General features: G+C 44.5%; 1 protein-coding gene across 4 annotated transcripts in view; it reads left to right on the forward strand.

Annotated features, from left to right (window-relative positions):
* Window positions 1-27,836, forward strand: part of KIF13B (kinesin family member 13B) — a 121,176-nt gene that overhangs the window by 20,061 nt on the left and 73,279 nt on the right. For 2 of the 4 annotated variants that reach the window (XM_068678912.1, XM_068678914.1), the window contains exons 3-4: window positions 25,705-25,717; window positions 27,739-27,799. In XM_068678912.1, coding sequence (XP_068535013.1) covers window positions 25,705-25,717; window positions 27,739-27,799 — 74 coding nt within the window. Of the gene's footprint in view, window positions 1-25,701; window positions 25,718-27,738; window positions 27,800-27,836 lie in introns of all 4 variants that reach the window. The other 2 variants (XM_068678911.1, XM_068678913.1) reach the window with 1 other exon arrangement.

Genomic DNA, 27,836 nt, shown 5'->3' on the forward strand with positions numbered 1-27,836 from the left:
AAGGTTTTACTGTTTGGGGAAGGTGGCTTTTTATTGCTTCAGGAGGGTGGTTTTTGGTTTGGGGTTTTAATTTTTTGTCTTGCTTGGGTATTTTTGTGGTGCGTATTGTCTTTTTTTGTTTAAATGGAGGAAGCTTCTTGTGCTGGTATGGAAATAATTAGGTCACATAGCTCAGCTGGACCAGAATTTGGGGTCTCTGTATTGTGGTAGTGCTGAAAAGAAACCCTGCGAGTCAGTGTGTATTGTCTGAGGTTCTTAGGCTAGGCCTCTTACGTCCAGCCTCATGCAAAGCACAATCCAGTTTTCTTTCTTTCTCCTCAGGGTTCACAGACTTTTGCCAGCATTTTGTTCTGTTCTTCAGCAGAAGTAGCTCTGCAGCGCTGATCAGATTAACGAAATGAAGAAATAGGATACCCACCCGGCTCTTAGCTCAATAGCCCTTCAGTGATGAGCCCTTTCAGCTCGGCATTTTTAAGTGTTATTTATACATGTTTATGATCTGAATTTCATTTATACTTGGAAACAAAGGTACTTGTTAAAAAAAAAAAAAAAAAAAAAAACACTAACTAATGTGAATAACACTGATTAAAAAGGGAAATATCAATGGTTTTATTCTCCTGACCGGTCTTTTCCTGGCGTGAAGGCGCTCTGCTCTTCTGAGCTCGTTGACTGGCACGTCTCCAGCAAGGCTTTGTCTCGTGGCCCATAAAGCTCTGGTTTCTTTGTGAAAATGCAGCTGGAGGTGATGACTTCGCAGAGCTTGCAGCCGCGGTACCACAGGAAGGAAGATTTACAGTGTGCTGAGCAGAAAAATAAAGCACTTGAGAGGTGTGGAGGATAAAAAAAAAGAGTATGCAAACTTCATGGCAGAAGAAAGAAATAGGGATGGTTCTGGGAGGAAGCAATTAGCTGGTTGCTTTGCTAATCCACTGAAACCACTTAGATGAGACTTACAAGCGTCTCTGCAACCTACTAACTTAGTACCTGCACTGCCCACAAGTAAGTCATGCAGTAACTTCATGCTAAAACCTTACATCCTTGCTTTCCTCCAGCGTGCAACTGCTGCCTGCAGAGTTTGCACAGAGTTGTTATCTCTTCCTGCCACCGTTAAAATACCTTTTTTTTTTTTTTGCTGCTTCTAAGAATTTAATCCAATTGCAGCAACGGCAAGACGTTACAAGAATTACACCAGGGTGGCAGAGCCGTGACGGGTTCATGTTGTAATGCAGGGCTATGAGCGGCACGGGGTGAGCACGTTTCTGCCTGCTGAATCACTGCCTCAGCGCTTCGCCACGGCTCTGGGAGCTGGCAGAGCAGCCTCCTCCCTGCCCCGGGCTCTGCTGGCGATGAGGAGCCTCGTGCCTACGTAGGATGCAGGCCTCTGAAGGCAACACAAGGGGAAACAGCTCGATAATACGGGATTTATATCCTGGAAAAGCTTCTCCTGAAAAGGTGGTCCTTGAGCTAAGGATGTTACGTGGTTTGTAATCAAACATTTTCTCACCTGTGTTTTCCTTCTCTGTACTCAGTCCCCATTGAGGTTTCTGGGGTCGTTCTCTCCCAGGTAAGGTCCTGGCGCTGATTCTGTCCCAAAGGACGGGGGTTACTGGTCCCAGCTGGTTGTGGTTGGCAGGCACCTCTGGAGGTCAGCTGGTCCAACCACCCTGCTCACGCAAGCTCTCCCTGACCTGGAGCACGTCCAGGTGGCTCATGAACACCTCCAAGGGCAGTTTGTGGAGCTCTGCCCATGAATAAAACCAGAAGTTGTTTGTGGACTGTTGAGGAACAAGCTTATTCCGTAGACTTCAGGAAACACCTACCTTGCAGAGATGTGGCGACCGAGCTGACAGAACTGTGTAAATACCAGCTGTCCCCGTCTAATCGTACCTGTAATTACGGGGAAAGCCAGAGGTTCATTCTCAAGGCTGTAGCGATTCAGTTAATTGGAAGTTAATTTGTACGAGGTCATTATAAAGATGGAAGTCTGAACCTCTCGGTAAGTTATAATTAATTGCATCCATCCAGAAACTAAAAAGTGAGTCATAATCGTGAAATGTAGCCATTGAATTCCTCTTTTTTTTTTTTTTTTTTTTTTTTTTTAAATAAAAAAGGAGTTGATACCTCAGTCTGGAATGGGAGCCAAAGAAATTCCAGCTCGAGCTGAATGCTTGTGCCTCAGTGATGTTTGCTTCTTGTCTCTGAGCTGTGGCTGCCTTGGCTCCTAGACAAGAAAAAAAAAAAACTTTGAAGGAAGGGAAAGGTTTCAGCCTCACGAAGCGATGGAGATGGGACATTTGTTGATCCTTCAGTGTTTTTAATCATGTGTCATATGAGCAGTTCCTTCGGTGGCAGAGATCCAGCATCTCAGTGGTCTGCAGATTTGGCTGAGGAAGCATCGTGAGACCTGCTGGGTTTTGAACAGAGGCCGGGCAAGCCTTTGTGTTCCGGATATCATGTGAGATAGTCCTGATGTTCAGAGGCTGAGATCTCATACAGGGACTACGTAGAAATGTGTTTTTTTTTTTGCTTCCACAGTAAATGTGGAAGTAGCCTTAAAAACCAGAGGGGAAAACCAAATTTCCTGTTTCTTCCCTCTATCAGTTCCTAAATTCTGCCCCCTTCCTGCACCAAAACCATCTTGTGTAGCACCCAGTGGAAATAGCATGTAGATTATTCTAAAAGTCACTAGCTGGGAAATAATTCCTACAAATACCTTAAATTAAACTCATGAACTTCCTTGCCATGCTTGCCTTTGTAACGATGGTATTGCAGGTGGTGCTGTCAGGGTTGGACGTGGGCGACAAGCAGCCAAGGTTTGCTTTCGTGCAGGCAGCTCGCAGCAAAGACATTCTGCCCTGCTGGGCTCGCACAGGTGGGTTTGCCCTCCCCAGTGCATCTCTGGGGGAATTCCTGCAATTCTCTTGTCCTAAATGATCACAGATTATTTTTTTTTCTTCCATTAGTTGTCATTGAGGAGGAGACAGTATGCCTGTCTTTTAGGGCAATTCTAGGATTTCAACCTTTAGCAAGATTTGCCATGCTCCCCGTGTTATAATGGAGTTGTTTTTTCTTATAATAGGAATATTTGTGTTATAGGTACTCAAATATCTCACTCCAGAATGAGTGCGTCCCCAAACCTTGCGATAGAAGGGAGATATTAATAACAAAATGTAAGAGCCCAATTTAATCATGGATACTGAAAACACTTTGCATTTTGAACATTAACTACTGCTTGCATCCTTGAGCCTTGCCAATATGCCAGACATCTCCCTGTTCCTGAGATTTGCATGGGATTTTATGCTCCCTGATGATATATTAGCAGTGTTTGCAGCGCTGTGCACCCTCAGGCTAAGAAAGTAGCCTGCCCTCAGCAGCTGCTGCTTGCAGTGCCCGGGCAGACATGCTTAGGTCTTAGTGCAGAGCATTGGGCTGATACCTGCAAAGGTGAAGTCTGTGCCTCCAAAAGCTTGTAGGATAAAGAGGCTGTGAAGCAACGTGTTAGAAAGGAGAAGCTGTAATTGGGATATGTTCACTGAGACTCTGCGAGTTAGGTAGATCAGCATCTAGGAATCCATGGGGTCCGTTTGGGTCTGTGCCTTAGAGTTGTGAATTTCAGCAGATTTTGTTCCGAAGGTTTTATTGGCTCTAACAAATTAAAAAAAAAAAAAAAAAAAGGTTGCTGAGCTGCACAGGAGTCATTAATCCTTGGTTATTGTCAGGGTTAGTGCTTAGGAAGAGCTTGATTCTTTGGGAAGTGCCCTAACGGAATCCATCCTTGTAGAAAAATGAAATTAATTTTTATCAAAAAGAAACTGATCTGATAATTTAGTCTGTCCTGGCACCTCCAGGCCAACTGGAAACTAATTACAACATAACAGCGGTTTTTCTCTTGCTGTCTTCCCCATCTGTATATAGAAGTTTATTTAAAATAATAATAAAATGGCCGTAACTTAGATCTCTCTGCTGTTTTGCAAATGATTGTGATTGAGATTATAACTGAAGGTTTCGAGCACATTTTTAATCGGTAATGTAATGAAATACAATGAGTTTATATTCAGGCTTGAAAATGATCTGTTTATGTGACCTCAAATAGGAACAGAAATCATATACCGAAGCAATTCCTAAATCGATTTTAATTGTGTTTTAAGCCGTGGCATTTGAAGGCTTTTTAAAAGTTATTTTAAAAATTCAGTCCTTTTAAATGCAGTATGGAAAATGAGAAATGAAGGCAGGAGTACAGCAGGAGATCCTTGTCCTTCCGCGAAAGGAAACCTCATTGAATTAGCTGAGTTCCAAGCCATTGCAGCCTGTTCTTATGGGAGCCTCGTGCCACTGATGCTTGCAGGGAATCTTTTTCATTGCTAAACCAAGTGAGTATATTCAAATGATAGCTTCCCCTTTCCACTATTTGCTTTGTAGCCTTTTTTTTTTGTCCTGCGTGCTAAACATTGCAAGAAAATCCATCCTGAGCATCTGAGTGCACCACAGGCTTTCCTCCCTGTGTCAAACCCTCCTGTTCAAGATGTTTGAGTGGCTGGTGGGGAAAGAGCCCAAAATATACTTAAAAGCTCATCCTGGAGTGACTTACGGTTTTGTGGTGGTGTTTTTTTTTGACCAGGTTTTTGAAGCAGCCTCAACACAAAGCAGACCTGTCAGGATCTTCTGCCTGATTGAACTGACTCTGCAGAGTGGCTGTTTTCTGAATTGTTTGTAAACTTCTACATTTTGTTTTATTTTCTGTTTTAAAAGTGTTTAGTCCGACAGTGTGTGCTGCATAACGTAAATACCTGGATCGTTCTTCTCTTTGAAGGCAAAAGGAAGGAATGGCAGGAGAAGTGACTTATTTTAAATAATTTTCTTATGGTTGCTCTTAAGGAAGGAAAGAAATAGCTTATGAAAGGTGGAAGCAAAGAGCAGCAGTGACCTTATGGTAATGTATCACCTTCATTTTTGGACGGTTGTGTTACTTCAGGAGCAAAGCTCTGCAGAATTAATTCTTGTGTTTCTATGTCACCCTGCTAGGGTGATGATGATGATGTGCCATATCTTGGTCTGTGAAGGAGCAGGGAAATAACTTTTTCTTTCCTGTCTTAAAAAGAAGATAAAATACTGCGTGTTGGTTTTTATTCACACATCCCAGATCTTCTGCAGGTTATCTTCTGCTTTGCTGCATCATCAAGACTGCAGTCATCGTTCTGCAAACTCGTGGGGAGTACAGATCTCATTCAGGCTGAAATGTTCTTGTCTATAGATCAGTTTCTAATTTGAGGGGTTGCAGGCAGTGGTTGAATGCTGTGCTGTAGTTGTAACACCAAGCCAATGCGTGAGGCTGGCTAGGAGGTTTGTACGTTGTCCAAATTTTCAAGGAAGTAAATCTCCTAAGCTTTTCAGAATGGCTTTGGGAAGGATGCCCATCGAAGGAACAAGGATTAGGAAGAATGCCTCGGTTGGGCTTTGTCTCACCCAACATCTCAGTGATTTTCTGATATCCAGGTTTGGGCTGCTCCTGTGTGGTTCCTGAGGTGTGTTGCACACCCTACGCTGATGTTCCCATTGCTGTAGGGGATGTGTATATATATGTACACATCCTATACCCCTCCAAATCCCTGGTATCACCTGTGGTCTGCAGCCACTGTTTCACCGCACGTCCTGCAAGCGTGATGGGTGTAAGCTTCTGCTGCCCATGCTCATGCCTCTGAGCGTACATTTCTCTGCTCTTCTGAGCAAAATCATCCCCTTTTTGGCACTTTTTGAGTCTGAATAACATCTTTCCATCCTTGAATTTCCATGTATGCGACATTTATTTAAGTTATAGAAGGCAAACCCCACCCATTAACATTGCCTAGGAGAAAACAGCATCTTCTGTCATCCTGGGTGGATTCTCCCTTTTTGGAGGATGTGATTCCTCTTCCCCAATGTGCCTGCCTTGCGTGACCATAGGTGCTGTTAATGTTTTAGTAATTTGGAGTTACTTCACCAATAATTTGAAATCTTTAATGGAATCAGAAGAGGAAAGCGAGTACGTGACAGTTTCCCTGCTGGCTGACACCTCTCCCTGAAGCTCTAAAATAGCTCTAAATCTTGGAGGATTATTTGACCCCCCCGGAAAGTTTGTCTTGCCATTTACCAGCTGGAACAATGCAGCCGTGGAGAACTTCAAAGTGACTTTGCTTCGACAGCAGTGGGATCCAGGTTCCTTCCTGTAAACACTCACTTTTTGTGGCTCAGATCCCTTGTTTTTAAAAGCACTTTATTATAACCCACCTCGTATTCTCTGCCCGGGAGCTTGGCGGTGTGCGTGATCCTCCTGGCCTGTGCTTTTCTTCACTTGTGGGGAAGCCAAACTCATCTCCCCACGTGCTCAGTGCGATAGGCTGGATTGAATTGTTTTTACATTAATTTCTTCTTTTAATGTCGCCACATTTTATAACTTATTTCCAGTGATTAAAGGAGGCCTTGCACGCAGAAGCAGCAATGCAAAAATACCGTGCTTATCTCATGAATCTCTGCTTCAGGATAGCGTGCTCTGTTTTATCAGGAACTTAATTAGAAGCGGTTGAGGATCTTAATTTTGATCATCGCAGACTGCTTATTGCACTGGGAGACAGACCACTGATAACTGGTGCCAGCCCAGGGCGATGCTGGTTTGAGCCTCACGTGAGAAATGGGGAGCTGTTTGAAACCACAGGGATATTTTCTAGCAGCTTAAGCAATATTATTTCATTATTTTCCCTCTTCTACCTTATCCTGCTTGTTTCCTGATGATGTGTGCTGATCTGCTGGCACTCCAGACTGGTCTGATACCACAGAGGATGATTGCTGCTCTCATTTGGGGTTCCCTGCTCCAGAGGGGTATTGCTGTTGCCGTGTCCTTGGCAGAAAGGTGAAGTGCAGGTTGGCAAACCTTGTATTTAGCCAACAACCAAAAGCTAGAAAGAATTTTAATTTCTAGCCTTTGCTATTTGAAAGTGAGGGGAGTTGTTTGCTTGGCACCAGTCATTCTGTGAAAGCAAAACTTTTCTGAGCTGCAGCCTTGCGTAGCTGCTCCTTGCTGTGTTTCACTGGGATTTTATGAGAATCCTTCAGTAAAACATTTAGTCCCCTGATATAAACCTGATACAAAAGTCTTTGTTGCATAGTTTTAGGTCAGTAATATGAAATTGCTTTAGCTGCTTATCCCTTAGCTTTTTGGGCTGCATTTTTTGGATTTGCTTATTGTTGTAAAGGTTTGGAAGTGGAAGACCCCTTACCATAAGGTTGAGTATCAAATGCGATGTTTTGTGTATTATAACTGCTGACTGCATGTATTTGTACTTAAATTCATTAAAATCACTGCTTAAATTCCTTCTTTTTGCCCAAATATACCTTCACGTCATAGCCTTTAGAGACTGAAGGGTCTCTTATATGAACATAAGATAAATGGTGAAGTACTTCACGTGCTGCAGCTACCACGTGGCTTTCATGCAATTCTGGTCATCGTCTTGGGAAGTTGTGTTGTGAAAAGGGAAACATGTCCTAAGAACTGAGTGCTCAGAAGCCAGAGACTAGAGAAACACAAATGAGGAATTACACATCTGTTTTGTAACAGCAGAGCCTTCAGGCTGTTGGAGCAAAGTGCCGCAGGGAGCGGGGGGCTCTGGTTTGCAAGCAGCAGAGCCTTGGCCAGAAGGAGCTGGGATGGCCAAGCACAAGGTGAGGGGTATTACTGTACAGCTGGTGTTACGAGGTCAGCTTACCTGTCTTGCTTTAACATCTGTCCAGCTTTAATTCCTCTGAATATGTCGAGGATGTGATGGGTAGTAATTTTACAATGCTGTGCATGGCTATAGAGCAGATCTGAAAGGTAAGTGGCATATTTACAGATCCACTTTTATTGTTCACTAAGTTGTGACTGCATTGAAATCAGCTTTTACACAGGCTGTGTGACCATGTCTAGCATCCTCCTCAAAGCCTCTGTTCATCCCCGTTTGACAAGCCGGGTGTGTTGGTGCAAGCGAACGAACCTCAGTTAACTCAGCAGCTGAAAGGAAGGCTTGGTTTGGGAGAAAGCAGGGCAAACACTGCTATGAGGTCCAAGAAATACAGCCTCCCTCCTCCTGCCTTCTTTCTAAAGCTCTTAGATGCTAGACAAAATGACTTGTGTTGTGAAACCCTCTTCCTTAGATTGGCAGGACAGGCCATAAAACATGTAGCGGGGAGGGAGGATAAAGGAAGCCTCCGAGCTCCGGCCCTGCTGCCAACAAACGCAGCCTTGGGTAAGTCACCATTCCCCTTTATCAAAGCCATCCAGCGGGAACAATGCAAGAGGCTTCGAGAGACTCTCCGTGCTTTTCTGTTACTGAGAAAGGAAAAAGAAAAGCTTCACATTTAAATCATATGGGTTTTGTGTGATAAAGCAGGTAGCTGGGTTAACGCCGTTGAAGCAGGTGACAAACGCACTCACAAGCACTGTGTAATGGAAGGTTTGTAAAACCTGGATGTAGATTTATATATTTTTTGACTCATATCTATATGCTGTGATGGTTTGATAGGCACGCTTAACAACCTAAAGCATTGCACAGCGAGCCAGTTTCCTGGGCTTGAAAGACAGCTTGCTTCAACGTGTGCTGCTAACTGATAAATACAATCTCCAGGCTCATTAATTAAACTAAGCAGGCTTATTCTGAGTTAAGGCTTTCTTTGCACGAAGTACAATCATGTTTAGAGGTGCGCTGTGTGGTTTTCACTCCAATGAACACGTGCTACAAGGGTGTGTGTGGTATTTGAGGCGCTCTCTGAAGTGCTCACAAGTCATCGGAGAAAATCCATTTAGCAGTTGAACTTAAAGACCATGCTCATTGAAAAAAAATAGGTAACTTGGTGAGGATATTAAGAGATCTGATTTTCTGCTGCTAACTTCTGTTGGGTTTGCTTAGTGATTTTGGGCAAAGGCCATTGCCTGATGTCTGAAGGAAACCCTGGGCTTGGCACAAGCTTTGAAAATCTTACAGAAGGGCTCAAGAGTTTTGAAACCCTTTGGTATCAGAGTCCTGCTTGAAACTGTATTGCAGCTAAAAATCATATCAGGTATTCTTCAAGTTTCTAGTGCGTATTTATTTCCAAAAAGCTGTGGGGAGTTGCAGTGTTGGCAGCCTTTCAAGCAATCTCTGACAATACGGCTTTATGCCTTCTAACATATTTTCGCTTCCTTTCTTTTTGCAAGTCATGTTTTAACCAGATTTCTTTCCCTTTCAACTCTGGAAGGCAAATGTACTGTTTGAAGCAGCGTGTTGTACTTGGAGAGGCTACATTTTCCTCTCATTCTGGGGAACAATAAATGGAAACTTGCATGTTTGGCACTGCACGGCCCAACTCTTCCTCTGGGAGCGTTCAGTCGTGAAATTGCTGATGGGAAAATCAAAGTTCAAGGAAAAAAACAGAGGGGTAAGCAGGGAGGTGGAAGCAAGTGAAGGTCTTTTCAGGTGCTGGCTTTTAATATACAGGTAACACACACAAACAGTGTGGCTTGAAGCTCTTCTGCATGGGCCAAATGTGTTCGAATTTTTTCCTGCACAAACTTTGGAAAGCCTAAAAGCCTCCTGGTTTTAGTTTCGGGCTCACACCTGACTCTACGTGGTGCCGGACAGCGCGATCAGCCGGGAAGGTGAAGCTGCATTCCTTCGTGTTGCTCCAGTTCTGCAAAAACATTAATTTATGGATTGTATTTTGTGGGTCGGGCTCCTGATTTATAAGTGTAACATTTCTCTAAGGGTCATTATTCACCGGGGACTGAATTCCTGGTTGCTTGTGTTAACCAGCACAATAGCAGCAGTGCATTGCATTGTCCCATTCACTCCAGCACTGCAGGAACTGGAGTGAGAGCAGGTTGCTGGCGATGACCAATGCCTCTGCTTCTCCTCTGCTTGTCCTGGCAGTGCCAGCTCCCGTTGCAGCCCTGCGAGCAAGGAGTTAGGACAGCAAACTCCACCTTGAAGTGAGGCACGGTAAGAAGCTGCTGTTGATTGTTAATTACACAAAGCACTTGGGAGAGCTGCCCCATCTTCACACAGCCCTTTTCCATCCTGTGTTTAAAATAGCACCGTGAACGTCTGCGTGACTCGGTTCTTTTGGGAGCTGGTAATGAAATCAAGCTTTACCTATCCTGAGAGTGTGGACAATGCCAGCACGGTGATAACTCTCACTGCAGAGGGAAACTTTATCACGGTGTCCTGGCTTTTGTGGCATCAGATGACAAAACTGGATATCCAGCATCTTCTCTGTTTGTGGTTGTGCTTGGACAGCCTCATTCAATCAGCTGCATGAGCAAACACTTAAGGATTTTCTAAGCCAGAGTGGCCAAATTATGCTAATTAGACATCTTGTCTGCTTTGTTACGCTGGCTGCAGAGCAGTAATGAGGGGAAGGGAATGCTGTCAGGTTGATTAAGGCACAGAACTGACTTACTTAAAAGCTGTCATCATCCTCCTGTATATAGCTAAAGACTTAGATTTTAGTATATCCTTTCTGCATATGATTGGTTTCGTGTCACTTAAGACACGAAATAACCCCAAAACCAGTTAAAATAGCGCATCCAATAAAATCAAGCAGTAGCTGGGGATGGCAAGGCAATATGCTGAAGTCTGATTTTTGAGGAACTTAACTCAGCTGGAGCATGTGATCTTTATATGAATTTCCCTTTGCTCCTCTTTCCTCTTATATACTTTGTCATCTGTTATGTTCAGTTCCTGTGATGTCCACAGGCTTTTATCTGAATGTCTGATATTAATTTCACATGTGTTTGGTGTTTTGTTTTTTTTTTATCAAAGCAAGCTACTAGGTTTTGTCCTTTTGCAAAAAATGCCACAGGGAAAGACTTTTTTTTTTATTTCAGGGCTGTGTTTTGGGGAAAACAACTGCTAACAAATCATTTCTTTAGCAATACAGGCTTCATCCCAGAGCAGCTGACCTTGGGTAGTCCCCCCACCTGCCTGCAAGGTAACAGATCCTTCATTCATGTTTCCTGCTGGCAGGAGGAGGAGGAGGGATGAAGAAGCACATCCAAATGAGTTGTTTTCAGCCTAGGTTTTTAGGACTGATGGTAAGAGGTGGGCATGAGTATCATGCACGGCTACTAAAGGGTCTGCAGAAGAAATAAAACCTACTGGAAATCATTTGTAGGTGCTATAGTAGCTACGTAACTTGACTTCTTTCTCACTGTAGCTCCAGACATTGCCACTGAGGTTTGCATCGTGCTCTTGCCAGCAAGAGTGGGGAATCTGGAAAAGGAAAGTACAGACAGGGCTGCTTAAAGTGATTTAACCATGGGATCTGTGTGTCTCCCGAATCGCAGCCCTGGGCTCCAGATGAAATAAACAATGCGGTAACTCTCCAAGATAATTTTGGCAGACCTTCTGGCTGTCGGGTTTCATTTGTTGTGTTGTTTTTTTTTTTCCTTTTCTCCCCTTCTACGTCCTGTTAGGAAATAATAGCTACGTGTTGTCTTCTCCTTCACGCTGCAGATTTTCAGTTTCTGTCTTAAAATACCTGCTAGCTGGCGGAGTTGGTGGGGCACAACAAACTTATTTGTGTGATAATCACAAGTACTGTTTTGTGGTTATTTTTTTTACCACATTAATTGCTATTATGATATTTTGGTGTTCTGTAGTGGTAGGGAGCGTGAGCTCTGTGGAACAGCTGATCTGCAAACACACTCTGGTTTATTTTTGGCAGGGCCACCAGTCCACTTTCATGTGATAACTTCCTCTTGGAGAGCCCTCTTTCCTTTTCCTAGCTCCCACCAAAACACAGGTAGACCTTGAGGATAATGATTTCCTTTTAAGCAAGTCGTGTGTGGCTTTTTATTAATTTTGTAAGGAATGTGGCATGCGACTGGCTTGATACATCTGCACAGTCTGGGGGAGTTGCAGTTGGGAAAACATCCAGGTGGAAATGAAGACTTGGATTTAGCTGATGTACGTGGTCTAACAGCAAGGAGCTGCAGCTGGTGCCCATCTGAATTTCTCTGCCTGCCCTATGTAGAATTTAAACTTGAATGGGAAGGGATATAATCTTTTTGGTTACAACCTGCTTGTTCCTTATTGCCAAATAGTTTAACTGGTAATGATAAAAATTGGAAAGAGGACAGCTGACTTTCAAATTCCATGTCAAGTGATGTTCCCAAGCAGTTTGCTGTTTTGTTTTTTTTTTTTCAGTCTGATTGGGAAACTGCCTTGTGAATTCGCGTGGATGATCCAGTAACCACGGAATCCAGCCGTGACATTGCTAAAAGTGTGTATTTGATTTAGGGTTTCTGTTTTGTCACGCCATACAAAGTATCATGTATTAAGCGTTGGCTGGATTGTGTAGTTTCACACTAGCAGAAAACTTGGGTTTTGGCGATTGGCTTCTCAAACGTGTCTGATGTCTTTTAGATTTGGAGAAACAAAATGTGTGTTTGTTGCTTCAAGTTGTTGGAGCAGAGGTAGGTCCTGTTCATCCATTGGGATTCCAGTGCCTGCCTATTTCTCAACATAGATGCTCATAACTGCTTTTTGTAATTCAGATTAACCACAGGTATCATTGAGCATACATGAAATCTCTAAATTTGGTTCATCGTTACCAAAATAACGCTTTTCTCAATGATGTGTCCATTTCATTAAAAGTAGTTCTCGAGATATGTGTAGGAACATCTGTTTTTTTTATTTTTTGGAGGGATGCTGCTGTGCAAAGTGCTAAATCACGATTGTGTGCTATCAAGTGCTTCTGCATGTGCTGTCCCATATGAATTGCAGGCAACAAGTTGCATCGAAAAGCAAGAAGTTTCTGGGAGACAACCAGGAAATATAGAAGTTCAAAGGTAGATTTCAGCAGAAACCCTCACTTGGCACCTCGGGACATGTGAAAGCCTTACAGCTCATTATTGTTTATAAATACCAGCAACTGGCTGTGAATCCTACAGCAGCAGCCTTAAAATAGCTCCTTCCCAACACAGAGCTGGCATCAGGAGCCGACGAGTGTGGTATCACCTCCAGGTGTGTTTGAGGAAAAGACAAGGCTCAACTGCGTACATGAGGCCAATGAATTAGCATACTGTTATGGAAATAATCTCGGAGACCACAAAATATTAAACACTTTTCCACGTGGCGCATCCCACACGTTGTATCCCAAACAGAAAGCTGGGAAAGGAAAAGAGGAGCTGAAGCGAAACCAGCTGATTGCTGCTAGCAAGTATCTGCTGTTAGAGGCTACGGTGAAAGGAAAGAGCAGTGCGTGGAGGTAAACACTAGTTCATGTGTGAGGTTAGAGCTGACATTTTGCTTCTTTTACGGTTTTGGACTTCCAGAATTTCAGCTTTTTGCAGAGAGTGTTGTGCCCACCTCGAACATACGCTGCGTCTGCATTCACTTCATAAAGGAATTACACAGCGTTTGCTTGGGACTCCAGGCTTTCAGTAACAATAGAATTATTTTTAAGAGTTGCACATTTAGAAGAAGAATTAAGAAGTACTAGCAATGAATTTTATAAGGGTACAATAAGACAATGTGGTTGATTCTCTGGGCTGCTGGCTTCTTTCCCCCCTTTAATTGCAATGCCTTATGGCAGAATTGACCGGTGACACTTGACAAAACCTTTTTTTCTATAGCTCTTACGAAGAAGGTGAAAACCACCTCTGTACCACCAGGCCATAAGCTATTTTGAGAGCAGATTCCCTCTTCTTCTAGAGCAGTGGCAGTTTTAAAAATTAACATCTTCCAGGGCTGCAGCACGCTGGCAGTGGTGAGATGTGAGCTATTCCTACGTTTTCTGCAGCGCCTGTGCACACGTTTGGAGTTCATCATCCCTGACAGTGGGAACCAGCACACAGGTCTCAGTTCCTGGGTGATTGATCGCTCAGTTCACTAGGACTTCGTGTAAAGCTATTTTATCATGGCAGTGTTCCCAGAAAAGCCAAACAATTGTTATTAGCCAGGACTAAACGTTGTGGATGCTTTAGCCCAGAAAAATGTGAGCTTTGAATTCACGACTGGTGCAGCATCTATCCTGGAGGTGCTGCGTGTTTGTTTGCCGTGGCCTAATTAAGGCTCGCTCGTGCAGTGTTTTGTGTCAGCCAGCTCCGTGGCTCCCTGTTTTTCAGGACACTTTGCCAAATCCCTTTTGAGGTTCTTTCTATGGTAAGTGGAGGCATTGGTACCTAATAGCCTCATAACTCCATCCTTGGGCATCCAGGACATTTGAACACACAATAAAATTTTAATTAGCCCGTGTCATTGCACACATGCAAGGTTGTCATGAGAAGGACTTCTTTTTAAAGTATCTACAGCCACGAATGCTTTTTGCTTCAGAAACAGCATCGTGAAAAGGTCGAAGGCTCCTTTTTAGGCTGACGGCTTTTTGGAGGGAGAGGTGTTGAAAGAGATTTCAAAGGAAAAGGCCTGCTGGGGAGATAAACAGCTCCGTGGTAAGAGGAGTGCAGGAAGCAAAGAGATGGTGTTGCCTGCGAGAAGCTCTTAGAAGTAAGTAATTAGTGATAAGAGCGAAGAAGGAGGAAATCTGGTTGGCAGCTGCTGCGCCTTCAGCAGCGCCTCTGACCTTGGCCTAGAGGTGCCTCGAAGCTGCCAGGGGATGAGAGGTTTGCTGGAGGGAGATCACAGAGCTGTAGGGGTTGGAAGGGACCTTCAGAGACCATCAGGTCCAACCCCCTGCCAAAGCAGTTCCCTAAAGCAGGCTGCCCAGGTAGGTGCCCAGATGGGCCTTAAATGTCTCCAGAGACCCCACAACCTCCCTGGGCAGCCTGGCCCAGTGCTCCGACACCCTCACCATGAAGAAATTCTTTCACATGTTGGTGCAGAACTGCCTGGGCTCCATTTTGTGGCCCTTGCCCCTTGTCCTGTCCCCACAAACACTGAAAAGAGGTTGGCCAAATCCCTCTGCCTCCCACACTTCAGGTATTTATAAACACTGATAAGATCCCCTCTCAGTCTTCTCTTCTCCAGGCTGACCAGCCCCAGGTCTCTCAGCCTTTCCTCACAGGGGAGATGCTCCAGGCCCCGTATCATCTGTGTGACCCTAAGAGATGAGAGCTTTGCCGAAAATCCGCGGGCAGTGCCTCTGGGTCACTTCTCATCGTGTGTCCCATATTCAGGCATTATTTCCCGTATTGCAAGCCGATGCCAGATCACAGGGCTGCTGTTGGCACCATCTCAGTGCCTGCTCAGGGCACTGGGAGCGGTGTCCCCACCCCAGGGGAGCTTTTTCCTCCCCTTGCAGCGGGACAGCCCCAAAGCTGAGAGCCCACGGGCTGTTGGCCGGAGTCCAGCACCCAGGAGGCCAACTGGCAGGAAAACACCCGGCGGGGATTCAGTCTGACACCATTTATTTGGGTAAAAGGGATAACTGGTGGCTCACGGTGCGTGTTTCACCTTGCTGAGTACCTGAACCCTTGCCAAATCTGCGAAGTGATAACTTAATCCATGATTGCTCCCTACAGCGCTGCAGGCGATGCTCTCTGGGAGGATGTTTTGTCAGCCAAAACGTGTCTGTGTAGCCTTACCAACCTCAGCTACACTGCCTCTTCCAGCTAGGTAATTTCTGAATTAATTTGTGGCCAGATGCTTTTACCTTATCTACGTTGTGGCTTCTGCAGTAGGTACCACTGGTCGTGCATCTTTGCTAATCCATGTTACTGATTTCTTTATCTTTTCAGCACCAATAAATTACCAAAAATAGCATTCAAGCCCTCAAGCAAGTGCCATATGTGGTTTTGAAGGTGATGGGTGCTGGTGCAAGTGTTCAGTGAAAGATTTTTTTTTTTAATATAAATGGTTGGAACAAGAAGTGCAGAATAAAAGATTATTCTAAACGACCTTCCCCATTAAAGACTCGAGGATTATCTGGCTCCCCAAAGGAGAGCTTTCAGCTGGAACGCAGTGGGCAGGAGAGAACTGCAGTGCTTTGAATGTTACGCGGTGTGATGAGTCAAGAAGAGTTCACCGAATATTTCCTGCCCTTAAAAATGGCCACGGAGATTTGCTGGGGTGGATGGGAGAAGAATAGACAAAGCAGATAAGTCAGTTCCTCCTTCGGACAAAAGCTGAATTTAGGAAATTTAAGGGCATGGGGAGATGGTATAGCGAATTGGTAACACTCAGACAGAAATAGTTTGGGCTTCTCCCCCCAAATGCTGAAGCAATTCTGCAAAGGGAGGGAAATGGAAATGCTAAGTACACGGGCAGAGTTTTAGTCCTGCTAAGGGCTGCAGCACCTTGGGGCTGTGCATTCATCTGCCCCTTGTCCGCACCATACACATCGCGAGCCTGCAAGGCTTCACCCTGTAACCTCCGGGGCTCCGTCTCCCCTTTTCACTCCAAAGACTCTTTTTTTGTTGTTTTCAAAACAAGTTCTTTATGCTCTAAGCTTTTGTGCAGCTCTGGGTTTAAGAGAATTAAGTGTTTGCCTGGAGCACTATGACATTTTCTTCCAGCAGTCCGGAGCCATTAGCAAGGCATATATGGGACACGGGAGCTGAGCTGTCATGGGGAAGGCTTGCCTCTAATTTTCATAATCAGCCGGATTTTCTCTTTGCTTTTCAGCAAGCAGGTCAATTACAGCTTATTCTCCCCAAAGACCTCCCACCCACGTGCTGGGAAAAGAGCAGCTGATTTCCGAGCCCTGGAGCAGCTTGGGTTGGAAGGGACCTACCTTAAAGCTCATCCCTTTCCACCCCCTGCCATGGGCAGGGATGCCACCCACTGGGTTTGAATGCTGCACTGAGGATGAGGATTTCTTTTCCATGGCAGGCAGAAAAGCATCTTGATGCAAAAATTTTACCCAAAAAAGCAGACAAAAGGTGTATTTATTCATGCCAGGCATTCTAGTAGTTGGGTTGCAGTCCTGAAAGCATGTTATAGTTTGGAATAACGTCAACAGGAAATTATTCTTCCTTTTCGTAGCAGGATTATGGATAGGTGAGGAAAGCAAGCCCTTCTCAACATCTTTTGTTAACACTGAATTTGCCACTGCTGAGCTGTTTGAGTAAAACCTACTGGGTAAAAAGGTTCAAAATTTTCCCAAACGAGAAGTAGTGTATCAGTGTATGCCAAATATTTCACGTTTCTGTTGACGTTCAGCATCTGGCAAATGTCAGAGTGGGCATTGATGGCTGCCTGCTCTATTATCATTCTGTTATCAGTGAATAGAGTTTGCCGAAATGGGTCAGAGGAATATAGGCACTGCTGAAAGGGTGGTGGTCAGAGGGGAGGTGTGTAGTCTGTGCTCTTGGGGAGAAAGAAATATAGTCTAACTTTTTTTTTTTTTTTGAAAGATACGAACGCTAATTTTACTATAAAAAATGTTTGAAGCTCCTAATACACGAAGACTTTCTTGAAGTGCTGTTTTTGAGACACTGGTGTGTTGACAAGCTGCTGTGCTCAGACTGCGTTTTATAGAGCGGTTCAGACACCTCGTGCTGTTCTCTTGCCTCCCAGGCTCTTTGGGCATCAGTGGGCTGATAGCACGTAGAGGTTGTGCAACAACCTCTTCCCTATCGCTACCATCGTGGAACGTGTACGTGCTGAAATAAGGAAATTCAGGCAGTTACTGAACCGTGGAAGCAAGACAAATATCTCTTACGCTAATAACCAAACCTTTCTGCCTGCAGCCCTTATCTTCCCCCCCTATGCAAATAGATCAACATCATTTGTGATTTCCAGTGTGCGTGTAGTTTTAAATACTGCTTGACTCCCCGAACGTGGAGCTGGATCCAAAACACGCCGTGCATACACTTGCCAGCTGACAATAACTCTTTGCAGAGCAGATGCCTAGGTCTGGAGGCACCGAAAAGGGCTCCGAGGTATAAACTTGGGCACCGTGAATGGTCCAGAGCACGTGCTCTTGAACACCCAAACACCCAGTGATGCTGAAACTGCACGGAGGTTCAGAAACTGGATAGTATATCCAACGAAATTCCCAACCTCATAAATATACGAAATTCCCAACCTCATACATGTAAACACCTTGGGTGTGCACCCAGCACACCGTTGACGTTGAGTTCTTCACAAAACACAGCCACAACAGTTTTCTCTGTTGAGCTGCAGCTCTTTCAGGTCTTGTCTGCTTGCCTCCTCAGATAGGCATCCCCTTCAGGAAGATGTTATTTGAAGACGAGAAGGTAAATTTTTGGAAGTGCAAGACAAGTTGACAGAGGCAGTTTGGCTTGCTGCTTAGCCCACCAAGCTGGAGGTGTCTCCTCAGCTGCAGTCTTTGTGGCTATCTCATATAAACTACATGGGCAATCATGAGATAGCTGACTCCATTCTTTTGGGATGTGGACTTCACAGCAGAAAATGTGTAATCAGAGGTATTAGAACATGGAATTTATTCGTGTCTGAGGTAATTCAGTGGAAAGAGGAGATACAGAATTAGCAAGCCCTCAGCTGCACGTAACCATAGAGTAGACACCTCTTCTATGCACTGTGTTCAGAGGGATTTGGTGAACGTTTAAAAGAAACAGCAAACATGACCAAAATGTTAGGGATGCTCTGGATCTGCATCTGTTCCTCTGAGTTGAAGAGTCCTGGTAGTAATTTCTGCAACTTGCAGCGATGGTGAGGGGGGAGAGCTGCTCGGCTGCTCTGGAGGCTTGGTGCCTGCGTGGCTCGTGCTCTTTATTATGGGCTGTTCTTTTTTTCCTCTTTCTGGTTTGAGACTTGAGAGGTATAGATTATTATTATTTTTTATTATTTTTGGCGAATGATAAGGGAAGCGCATGTTTGTGCTCCTGTCTCTGTCCCTCTTTCCCACCTTTTTCTTCTCCCAGCTACCCATAGACTCTCCATAGAAACGTCTGTGGATGTCATCAAGTTTTTCTTTCCAAAGGAAAAGGCATTGACACTTCTCCAGCAGTGCACGAGGGCAGGGAGGGCCCTGGGAGGGCTGTCCCATGCAGTTTTTGTCTCTCAGTGGTACAGGCGTCACGGTGGTTTGCTCCCAACTTTCACCCTTTTGCTGAGTCTGTAAGAAAAACCGTCTTGCATCAAGGAGCTGTGGTAGGCCTTGAGGTAATTTTCCAGTGAGAAGAGAGGCAAAACTTTCCAAAATGCTCCAGGTGACTGAAAACGGATGCAGAAAAAGTTGCTTTGAAAGGTTTTTCTCAGGAAAACTGATGCTGGGTACTCTGCCCTGGTGGGCCAGAACGAACACCCACACTGAGGTCAGAAATACGAGGTGGAGACATATGGCATGGCTGTGTGATGCTGAGAAGGCCTCTCAAGATGCTCTGTGTTAAATTTATGGTGAAAATGCTCTTTGTGTTTAAAGTCTTTTTCTCCTTTTTGAGTATTCTTGGTGTATTTGACTTCAGAGTTGAATAAATTGTTGATATGAATTCAAACATTCCTGGTTGTCTCCCATGAGCTCTCGTAAATCCCACCCGCCACCCAAGGCAAACGTGTTCCTTGTACTTCTTCAAGGAAAAACCTACAATTTAAAGGTGGGTACCTTAAAATCTGACAGTTTTTGCAGCATTTCCTGCATGGTGAATTGTCAACTTGCTCACAAAAAAAAAAAAAAAAAAAAAAAAAAGCTAAAAATACCCCAGAATGGTGCTGTTCTGACATCAGGACTTCATGACACTGTTTCTGCATTCATTTCAGGTTAATTCTGGACATTGACAGGAATTAGGGCTACTGGTGTGAGCAAAGCTTTGAGCTGGAAGGCTTTGGATCCTCTTAGAAATGAGAGCTTGTGTTTTGGGGAAAGTGATAGGGACAAGCTGAGGGTCATCCATTTGGGAAGTAAAATGCTTTTAGAAACAAAAAGCCACCTTCACAGTCGAATGAGAAGCTCTGCACGTGGATGCTTTTAGGCAATAATCGAGTAAGGAGAGGAAAAAAAAAAGAAATAATTAGCTGTTAGGTTCTAATGTCCCAGCCAAAAGGGATTTCTGGTTTTCGAGGGAGGAAGAAAGCACAGAGCCAGCTGCTGGGTGCTGCAGTGTTTGGGGCAGCTCTGATGAAATCCAGAAGATTTTCATGCATGCAATGCTGGACACACGTAAGTACGCCCCCCCTCACCCCGAGCTGTCTGCCTCTTTGGGAGCTCATCGCACAGCTCCTGAGCTGCTTCCCTGGGATTTAAGCAATTTGTGCAGCTGGCCTAGAGGCAGGAAGGGTTTTTCACCACATCCCGGACCCAGGAGCTTGGTGTTCCCATCTGGAAATCCATCGGGGGAGATAAAACGCTGCCAAACCACGAGAGGTTTCTTCCCCCCCCAGCAGTTATAAAACTCTAGCTGCAGCAGGCTTCATTAAAAAATAGTCCAATGCACAATGGTAATTGAAAGTCTGGGTACTGGATGTGCACCAAACATTCTCCAGAGCACAATAGCATCCTGACATCCAAGTGTTTACAAACAGGAGGACCGAGTTGTAATCCCCTTGTCATAACACGGCTTTATGGGATGCGCGCACCGCTGGAACGTGGCCGGGACAATGCAGGAAACTTCGCTCCGACTGGAAAATACCCCAAACCCACAGAGCTGCCGTTCTGCCCAAGTTCTTGTCTTTCAGGCCTTATTTTTTTTTTTTTTTTTTTTGGGTGAGCTGGCAAAAATGAGGTTTGTCGGTAGAAACCGCCAGCTATGCCTGGAATGCCGTGCGGCACCGGAGGAATTTTGGAAGTAACACTGATTCCTTTTGTTCCTTTCAGCCACAAGAGTTTAAGCTCTGAACTGTGTGTGCTCTTTCACATTTTCTTTTGACGTGTTTGGGGATTTTGCTTTGAAGGGACTATTTCTGCTCGCTATAAAAAAAAAAAAAAAGCATGGTTTTCAGCCAAAGAGGTCAGTATCGGTATGGACATCCAATTGAAACTCCCTACAATAGGATTAATTGGAGGGTATCATCTAGAAATTGGAGCAGTCTAGTGGGACGCAGCGTTTTAATCCCCCTTGGTCTATGTGTAGAAAGGGGGGAAGAATATTTATAGGCTGTTAAAGCCAACGACCTGAAGCACTTCGTCTTCTGAAACACTCTGGGAAAATGGATTGCGAAGTACTGCGATGCGAAGAAGCCTGAAGTGATCAGGACTTGATTTAGGAGGCATTTCCTCTCCTTGTGTAGCAGCAAAAAGCGTTGCAAGTTGTATTTGTGGGATGTGTGGAAAGAGAAGAAAACTTCTCAATTAATTCTACTTTTTCTTATCAGTTGCCATTACCGCTGCCTTTCAGCTACCTCGCCGCTAGACAATAAATTTAATTATGCTACTCAATTTTATTTTGCTTTTAAGTCAGGAAAGAAATTCTGCAGCTCAGGTTTAAGCAGCAAACCCCTTAACGCTGCAGTGTCTTTCCTAACCAACTGCTGGCTCTTCAAAACCAACTTGTTGTGGATCAGATAGAAAAGAAATGCCACCTTTCGAGGATCTGCAACTGAAAGATAGCCAGGCTCCCAAGCTTCAAACAAATGCAAGATCTTCCTGATATCTTTTTGTGCTTGCCTCCTTATCTGGTGTGCCTGAAGTTGTCTGCCTCGGGACTCTGCTAGAGCTCCTCGATAATTCCTGCACCTTATCAGCCTCCGCACGCTAGGAAGCTCCTGTAGGACAATGGAGGATGTATTTGCTGCCTTGTGGAGACAGTAAACTTGAAAATCATCAGCCTGGCTATTCCAAAATATAAAACTGCAAAAACATTTGTTAAATCCTGCCTCCCGTTACAGACAGATCTGATGCTGGGACAGCGTGAGCAACGCAGAGCTCCTTGTGGGATTCAGCTCCATCCACACCCAGTATTTACCCTCAGAGATATAGCTCAGGGGAGAGCTGTAAAAAAGACTCAAAAAGACTCAATCAAGATTCAAAAGTCTTGTTTGGAGGATGAGGCTTCTTGAAAAACCCTTTGGTCCATGAAAGCCATTGACTTTTAACCCTTTGCTCTTCAAACAAGGCCCATGTTGGATTAGTAAAGCTCTATGTAAAGGTTCCCTGAATGGGATATTTGTGTTTCCCAAGCATCTTTCCCCTGCTGTTTTTTTTAATTTCCAGAGGTGAGGATATGAGTCTCAGTGGGAAAGCTCATGGCAGGTGAACGAGCGAGTTACTGCACTACTTTTAGCTGTGACATGTGCAGATTGTTAATAAAACATCCCCGAATCACAAAATGGCGGATGTTGGGAGGCACCTCAGGGGACCTCTGGAGCTCGTCCAGCGCTCATCCTGTAGCCACAGGACAAGTGAGACTCGATCCCGAGACCACCTCTGGGTCCTGCTGTGCTGCTGCTCCCACCAACTAAGAGGGAAACACAGAAATTAAGTTAAAACAGAGAATTTCTCCTTCAGGTTTGTGTGGGGAGTCCCCATCACTGTGCCATGATGGAGGCCCTAAACGTGGTACAGACAAATCGCCTGGTGCTAGGCTTAAGAAGTCTCAAAACTGGAGCTATTGGGATCCATACAAACCTTAAAAACAATAAACTTGCTATAAAGTGGAGTCAAATTGTGCAGAGGATAAGTCACTGTGACACACAATGCCAGCTTTACTTGAAATAAGCTGTGAATACAGATTGATTTAAGGCAAACCAGGCTTGGCAGCTCCTCAGGAGCACAGCTTGGGATGCAGTTGTGCATTGTGGCTGTTGGGAGATGCCAAAACCTTTCTGCTGTTAAGCTCTGAGTGGGTTTTTTCCCCATCAGTATGTTTTTCTAGTTGTGTCTTCAGCTACTTTCTGGAGCCTGTGCTGAGCAGTTTTTGCTGAAAGGCCTAAAACAGCCCCAGTTATGTTTGAAGCTGATCTGCTTATTTTTGCCATGGTTATGGAAGATTGCAAGTGGAAAGCAATAAAAAATTTTGGGGACTTCTCTAATTCATGGTTATTGGTGAAATTGTTCCCTCTCCCTTTTTCTTTTAACCTGAAATTTCTTTATTTTTTCCAGAAGCTTATGAAAATGTTCAAATGTTGTGGCAGCTCCATAAATCCAGCTTAGCCTTGTGCCAGTGAGCAATATCATCAGTGTATAGTCTGGATGCCATGGTTGCTACTGGCCTAGGAAACGTCTTTTTTTCAAGGAGAAAAAATAAAAATGAATACTTTCCAGGTCAGATGAGGTCAGGGCTGTCCTACAGCCCGTGTACTCCTTCACCCAGCTTTCTGGCTTGCCATCATCCCCCACATTTCTCCTCCCATTTGCCCCATCCACCCAGTCCTGATTTAGGCAGAAATGTGCTGTGACTGATATAGGGCATGTGCTGATGTGCCAGCTGGCTGCTATTTCCAAGCTGAAGAGAAAGATGAGGTCTGAGCTGTCCTTGCCTCTCCCCAGGAATGTTTCACGTCGTTTGCTGTGCTGTTTTCCCCACTAGATTTGCAAAAACTCAGATGTAGTTAACATCACTCCACCTTCCTTCTCTTGAACATGGAAAGCCAGAGCAAAAAAGTGATTTAAGAGACTATTGGAATATCACTAATAACGAGGGCTGAACAGAGTGGTTTATTCTTCCTGAATGTATGATTTTAATTATTGGACATTCCGTGCTTTCTCCTTTTTAATATGCAATAGTCTGGTATTGCAGGAACCCAAGATGCGTTGGCTGGCTAAGGCAAATCCGTCAGTCTGGATTCAAGTGTAAATGTGATGCTGAAAACATCTTAGTGACAGCCTTCAGTGGCCAGAAGAGGAGCTTTCCCCTCCTCTCCGGGAGCTTTTGGATGCCGTTGATGGCAGTTTTGGTGCTCAGCCAGGGAGCGGCAGCAATTTTGCCCCCACCTCCGAGCTGGGGGTGGCGGTGGTGGAAATGCCCCATGATCACCAAACTGCCTGAAGATCACCAAGATAATTCACGATTTGTTACAGGCTGTCATTATTGGAATCCAATGGGATGATTTTTTTTGTGTGTGTGATTTTTTTTTTGCTAACATCAACTGCATAGAGGGCAAGGAGCATCCTCTGAACACCCAGCGCTTGCAGGGGGTGTTCGTGGCTCGCTGGCTGCTCAGGGGCTGCTTCCTCCTGTCCATTTCTTTTCTGTAGGATTTCCATTTGGGTGGAAAATTTTTTCCTGGGTTCCTGAGCCTGACTGCCACAGCTGTGGGGTGATGGGGCTGTGCACGGTGCGATGCTGTGGCACATCGTGGGCACTCTCTACTCTCCTTAGGGAGGCGTTTGTCAGATTTATTTTCTTTTCAGCCTAAAATGCCTGGTACAGCTCTAGGTAGCGTGCTGAATCCTAAATGCCATACGCTGTATTCCTTTGATGTAGGGCTCCCTTTCGTGTCTGTTTGGGTAAGTGGGGCTGCGAGACACGGTTTTGTGTGTATGTGCCGTTCTTTAGAAAATGAGACACATTAAGACTTTTAGTCTAAACTAAGCTTGATGATTTACATAGCCTAGTATAATCCATCCTCTTAAAGCTGCAGATGGGATAGGACTTTGGAGATGATATCCCTATTGCCGCTTTAATCCAAGTGCTCAATAATACGTGCTGGATCGAGGGCTGGAAAGGTCAAGTGCGTCGTGTAATCCTGCCTTGGAACGGGGCTGGGGAAATGAGCAGGATTGCTTGTTGAATTACGGGCAGGGTAATGTCTCTGTGTCCAAAACTCGTATTCCAAATCCTGGCTTGCTTTGCTTTTAAGGTGAGTGGTCTTCTTGTAGGAATGGGAGCGAACCTTCCTCATAAACCAGAGCACCCCTACAAGCCTCTTAGCCGTTCTCAGGAAAGCACTCCGCTGGCATTTCGGAGGCTGGAGAGCCAAAATAGCGCTCTTGCATCTCTTAAAGTACTCCAAAGCATTAAGGGAGCAAATCTCCTGGCTTGTTGGTGCCTCCTGTACCTGAACCAAAGCCCTGGTGAAGGCAGACCCTTGGTCACTCCCCATCCACGACTTTGCTAGGAGCATCAGAGACCATGGAGACCCTGTGCTGAGCACATTGCATGGACCAAGGGGAAGCTTTTGGTCAAACACAGCCAGGTGGCGAGGGGAAAAGCCGTCCTGTTGCAGCTGCTCACTTGAATGCTGGATTTCTCCAGCCTTCTGTAAGGGAGGATGCTGCATGACCTGCTGCCACTTTCCATGTCCGAGGTGCATGGGCTGGTGCTGGGCTCTTGTTTTAAAGGTTTTTCTTGTTTTAACTCCAGTACTTACCGAGCTGTGGTGGGAAGTTTTAAATTACGCACATAACAGAGTAAAGGGATTGCTATTTTCCGCTCGTTCTTTTAAGAAGACACCTCTTTGCTGGGCTGTCCCAGCAGCTGTGAGAAGCCAAGCTGGGCACGTTCGACAGCTGGACTCTGAAATTGTCTATTGAATACCTCCTGTTCCGGTGTTTTTGGAGGTTTTTTGTATTGCTTGGGTACTTTTTAAGGAGTTTTTAAAACAAAACTATAGAGAGAGGTGTCACAAGAAAATAAATTACAAGAGAATGAGGAGGAGGTGGCAGCAGCATGAGGGGGAGAGAGGCTGTGAGGTCAAAATCAACTTTTTCAGAGCAGCATCTCCAGTCCTACTCTTGGAAAGTGTTACAATTTGGTTCATAAAAGTATTTGGGATGTGTCAGCAAGGGGAAAACTGGGGAAAGGAATGAACTTTTTAAATGATATCCCAAAGACGAGGTATTAATGGTAGAGTAATTAAGCTGAAATGATCGTAGCTAACCATCTTTGGTTTTCTTTTCTCTTTCTTGCCCCGTGCTGTACCACATCCTTCATGCTGGCGATGCTTCTGGGAGCAGCAGGACGCAGCCAAAGGTAAGGGCCGTTCCTGCACCATCCCTCGGTGACTGAAAATTGTCCTTTCCTTCAGCCGGCCACGGGTTAGCCAGATATTAAAAGCATTTCGAAACGCAGCTCTGCAGTTGATCAGCTGTTGAGTAAGAAACTCGAAGCATTTCCTTGCTGCAGAAGAGCCCTGTAAAGCCTCTGCCAAAAAAATGAGTCACAGGAACAAATGAGAACATACATGCTCGGCATTACAGGCCGGGAATGGGAGACTGCTTGTTGTCTGTGGGGTTTTTAAAGCCTTTTCTGGTATTTGCATTAGAGCAAACTCATTTTGTTGTTGCAGCTTACGATCCCATGACTTTGTATTTGGTGTGCAGATACCAATCTCTAGCCTGGCGTATTAGGAGCCAGCTTTATTGATGTGGTCGTAGATCCAATGATGTTTGGTTAAACGCTCTGAAGTCTTGGGACGTTGTAACAATATGGGTAATTGTCTAATAAATTCAAAGTACAAAAAAAAAAAAAACCCTTAACTTTAAATACACCAGCTGCTATTTCCACAACTAGAGGCTGTAAAGTAAACCCTTTCATCTCTTGATGATGAGATATTATTGCACTTTAAAAAAAAAAAAAAGGCAATGTATTTCTGAAGATAAGTTGTTTAAATTCAAAGGGTTTTGCTATATTAAACATTTCCATAAATGTAAGCAGTAAGTTTGGCTGTGCTGCTAGTACACATTTTCAACTCTCGTATAATTTTTCCAACTATTTTAGTTGGTATAAATACTTGAGGAAGATTTTCTTTATTGCTCTGTGAGTCCTTAAATGATTTTTCATATTCCATGACACAATCCATTAGGGAACGGCATAACTGACTTCATTTGCTACACACTCAGTATTTCTCTGTAGGGTTTTCCTCCTATTATTAATGTGGATGTGATACAACGTATTTTGTTCCTACAAGCTGTACTAAATGAAAAGTGTTAGGTGTGATTTACCTATGCAGATGTTAGTTCACGGTTAATGCCTTTAGCATACAAATCACAGCCTTCGCCAAAAGTAAATGTGGAAATGGGCTAATGGATAAAAATGAAATTTTCAGAAATAATGGGATAAGGGTCACAAGGTGGATATGAGACACTGGAATGTCTAAAGGGGAAGGAGCAACCTTAATTAAACTTCGATGAGAAATAAGCAGCGAAGGAGCAGCCCATGGCATTTCCCTTTTCCTATATCCTACGGAGTCGGTTTTGCCCGTGGGAATATAGATCAGCTGTTACCCAGATCTTTATTTATTTGTTTGTTTGTTTGTTTCCTTGCAAATACATAGCCAGGGGAGATGCTTTGCAAACATCTCCTTTTGCAGCCTGAGGGGCCGGAGCAGGCACTGCCCTGCTGGAGGTCAGCTGGGATGATGGAAGGTGCCTGCCAGCCTTTAAACGGATTCACCACAAAACCAACCCTTTTCTGTTTAAAAAGGCTACAGCATCGCTCTCCTAGTGATAAACCTCATTTGCTCCATATTGTTCTTTACAAGACTGGTGGTGGCTGCTTCTGCTTGGCTTGTATGGAGAGAGGTTCCTACCCTACGGCGTGGTTTTAATTTATGCAGACAAGAAGCGTGGGGGTGGTAGGCAGAAACAGCCAGGGGACATCTGTCAGTTTGCAAAATAGAAAGTCTTGTGAAAAATGAATCGCGGGGATGGGTTTTTAAAGGACGATGAGGAGAGCTCCTTGACATCCACGGGCTCGCCGCATGGGCAGCTGTTGGAGAGCGTTGAACGGGATTCACACAATAGGAATGAAGAGATAAAAGCAAAAATTGAATAAAACCAAGGAACAGGCTTGCGTATAGGAAGATAAGGTGTTTGGGTTTAGGTGTTGAACCCATAAGAAATAAATAATTCTGCAGGAATGTGTATTGTATGTCAGAATGGCCCCAAGAAGCATGCTGTTAGCCAACATAACGCAGCGCTGTCGCAACTGGGATAATGTGTTTGACGTGGCAATGGTTTTTACAAGATGCCCTCCTGCTTATTTGTCTGCAGGTGTTTGCTTACGATCACTGCTTTTGGTCCATGGATGAATCCGTCAAGGAAAAATATGCAGGTAATGTTTACTGGAGCTTTGTGCGTGTTGTCTCCAA

The sequence above is a fragment of the Anas acuta genome, chromosome 3, assembly GCF_963932015.1.
Source record: "Anas acuta chromosome 3, bAnaAcu1.1, whole genome shotgun sequence".
In the NCBI taxonomy this organism is placed as follows: Eukaryota; Metazoa; Chordata; class Aves; order Anseriformes; family Anatidae; genus Anas; species Anas acuta.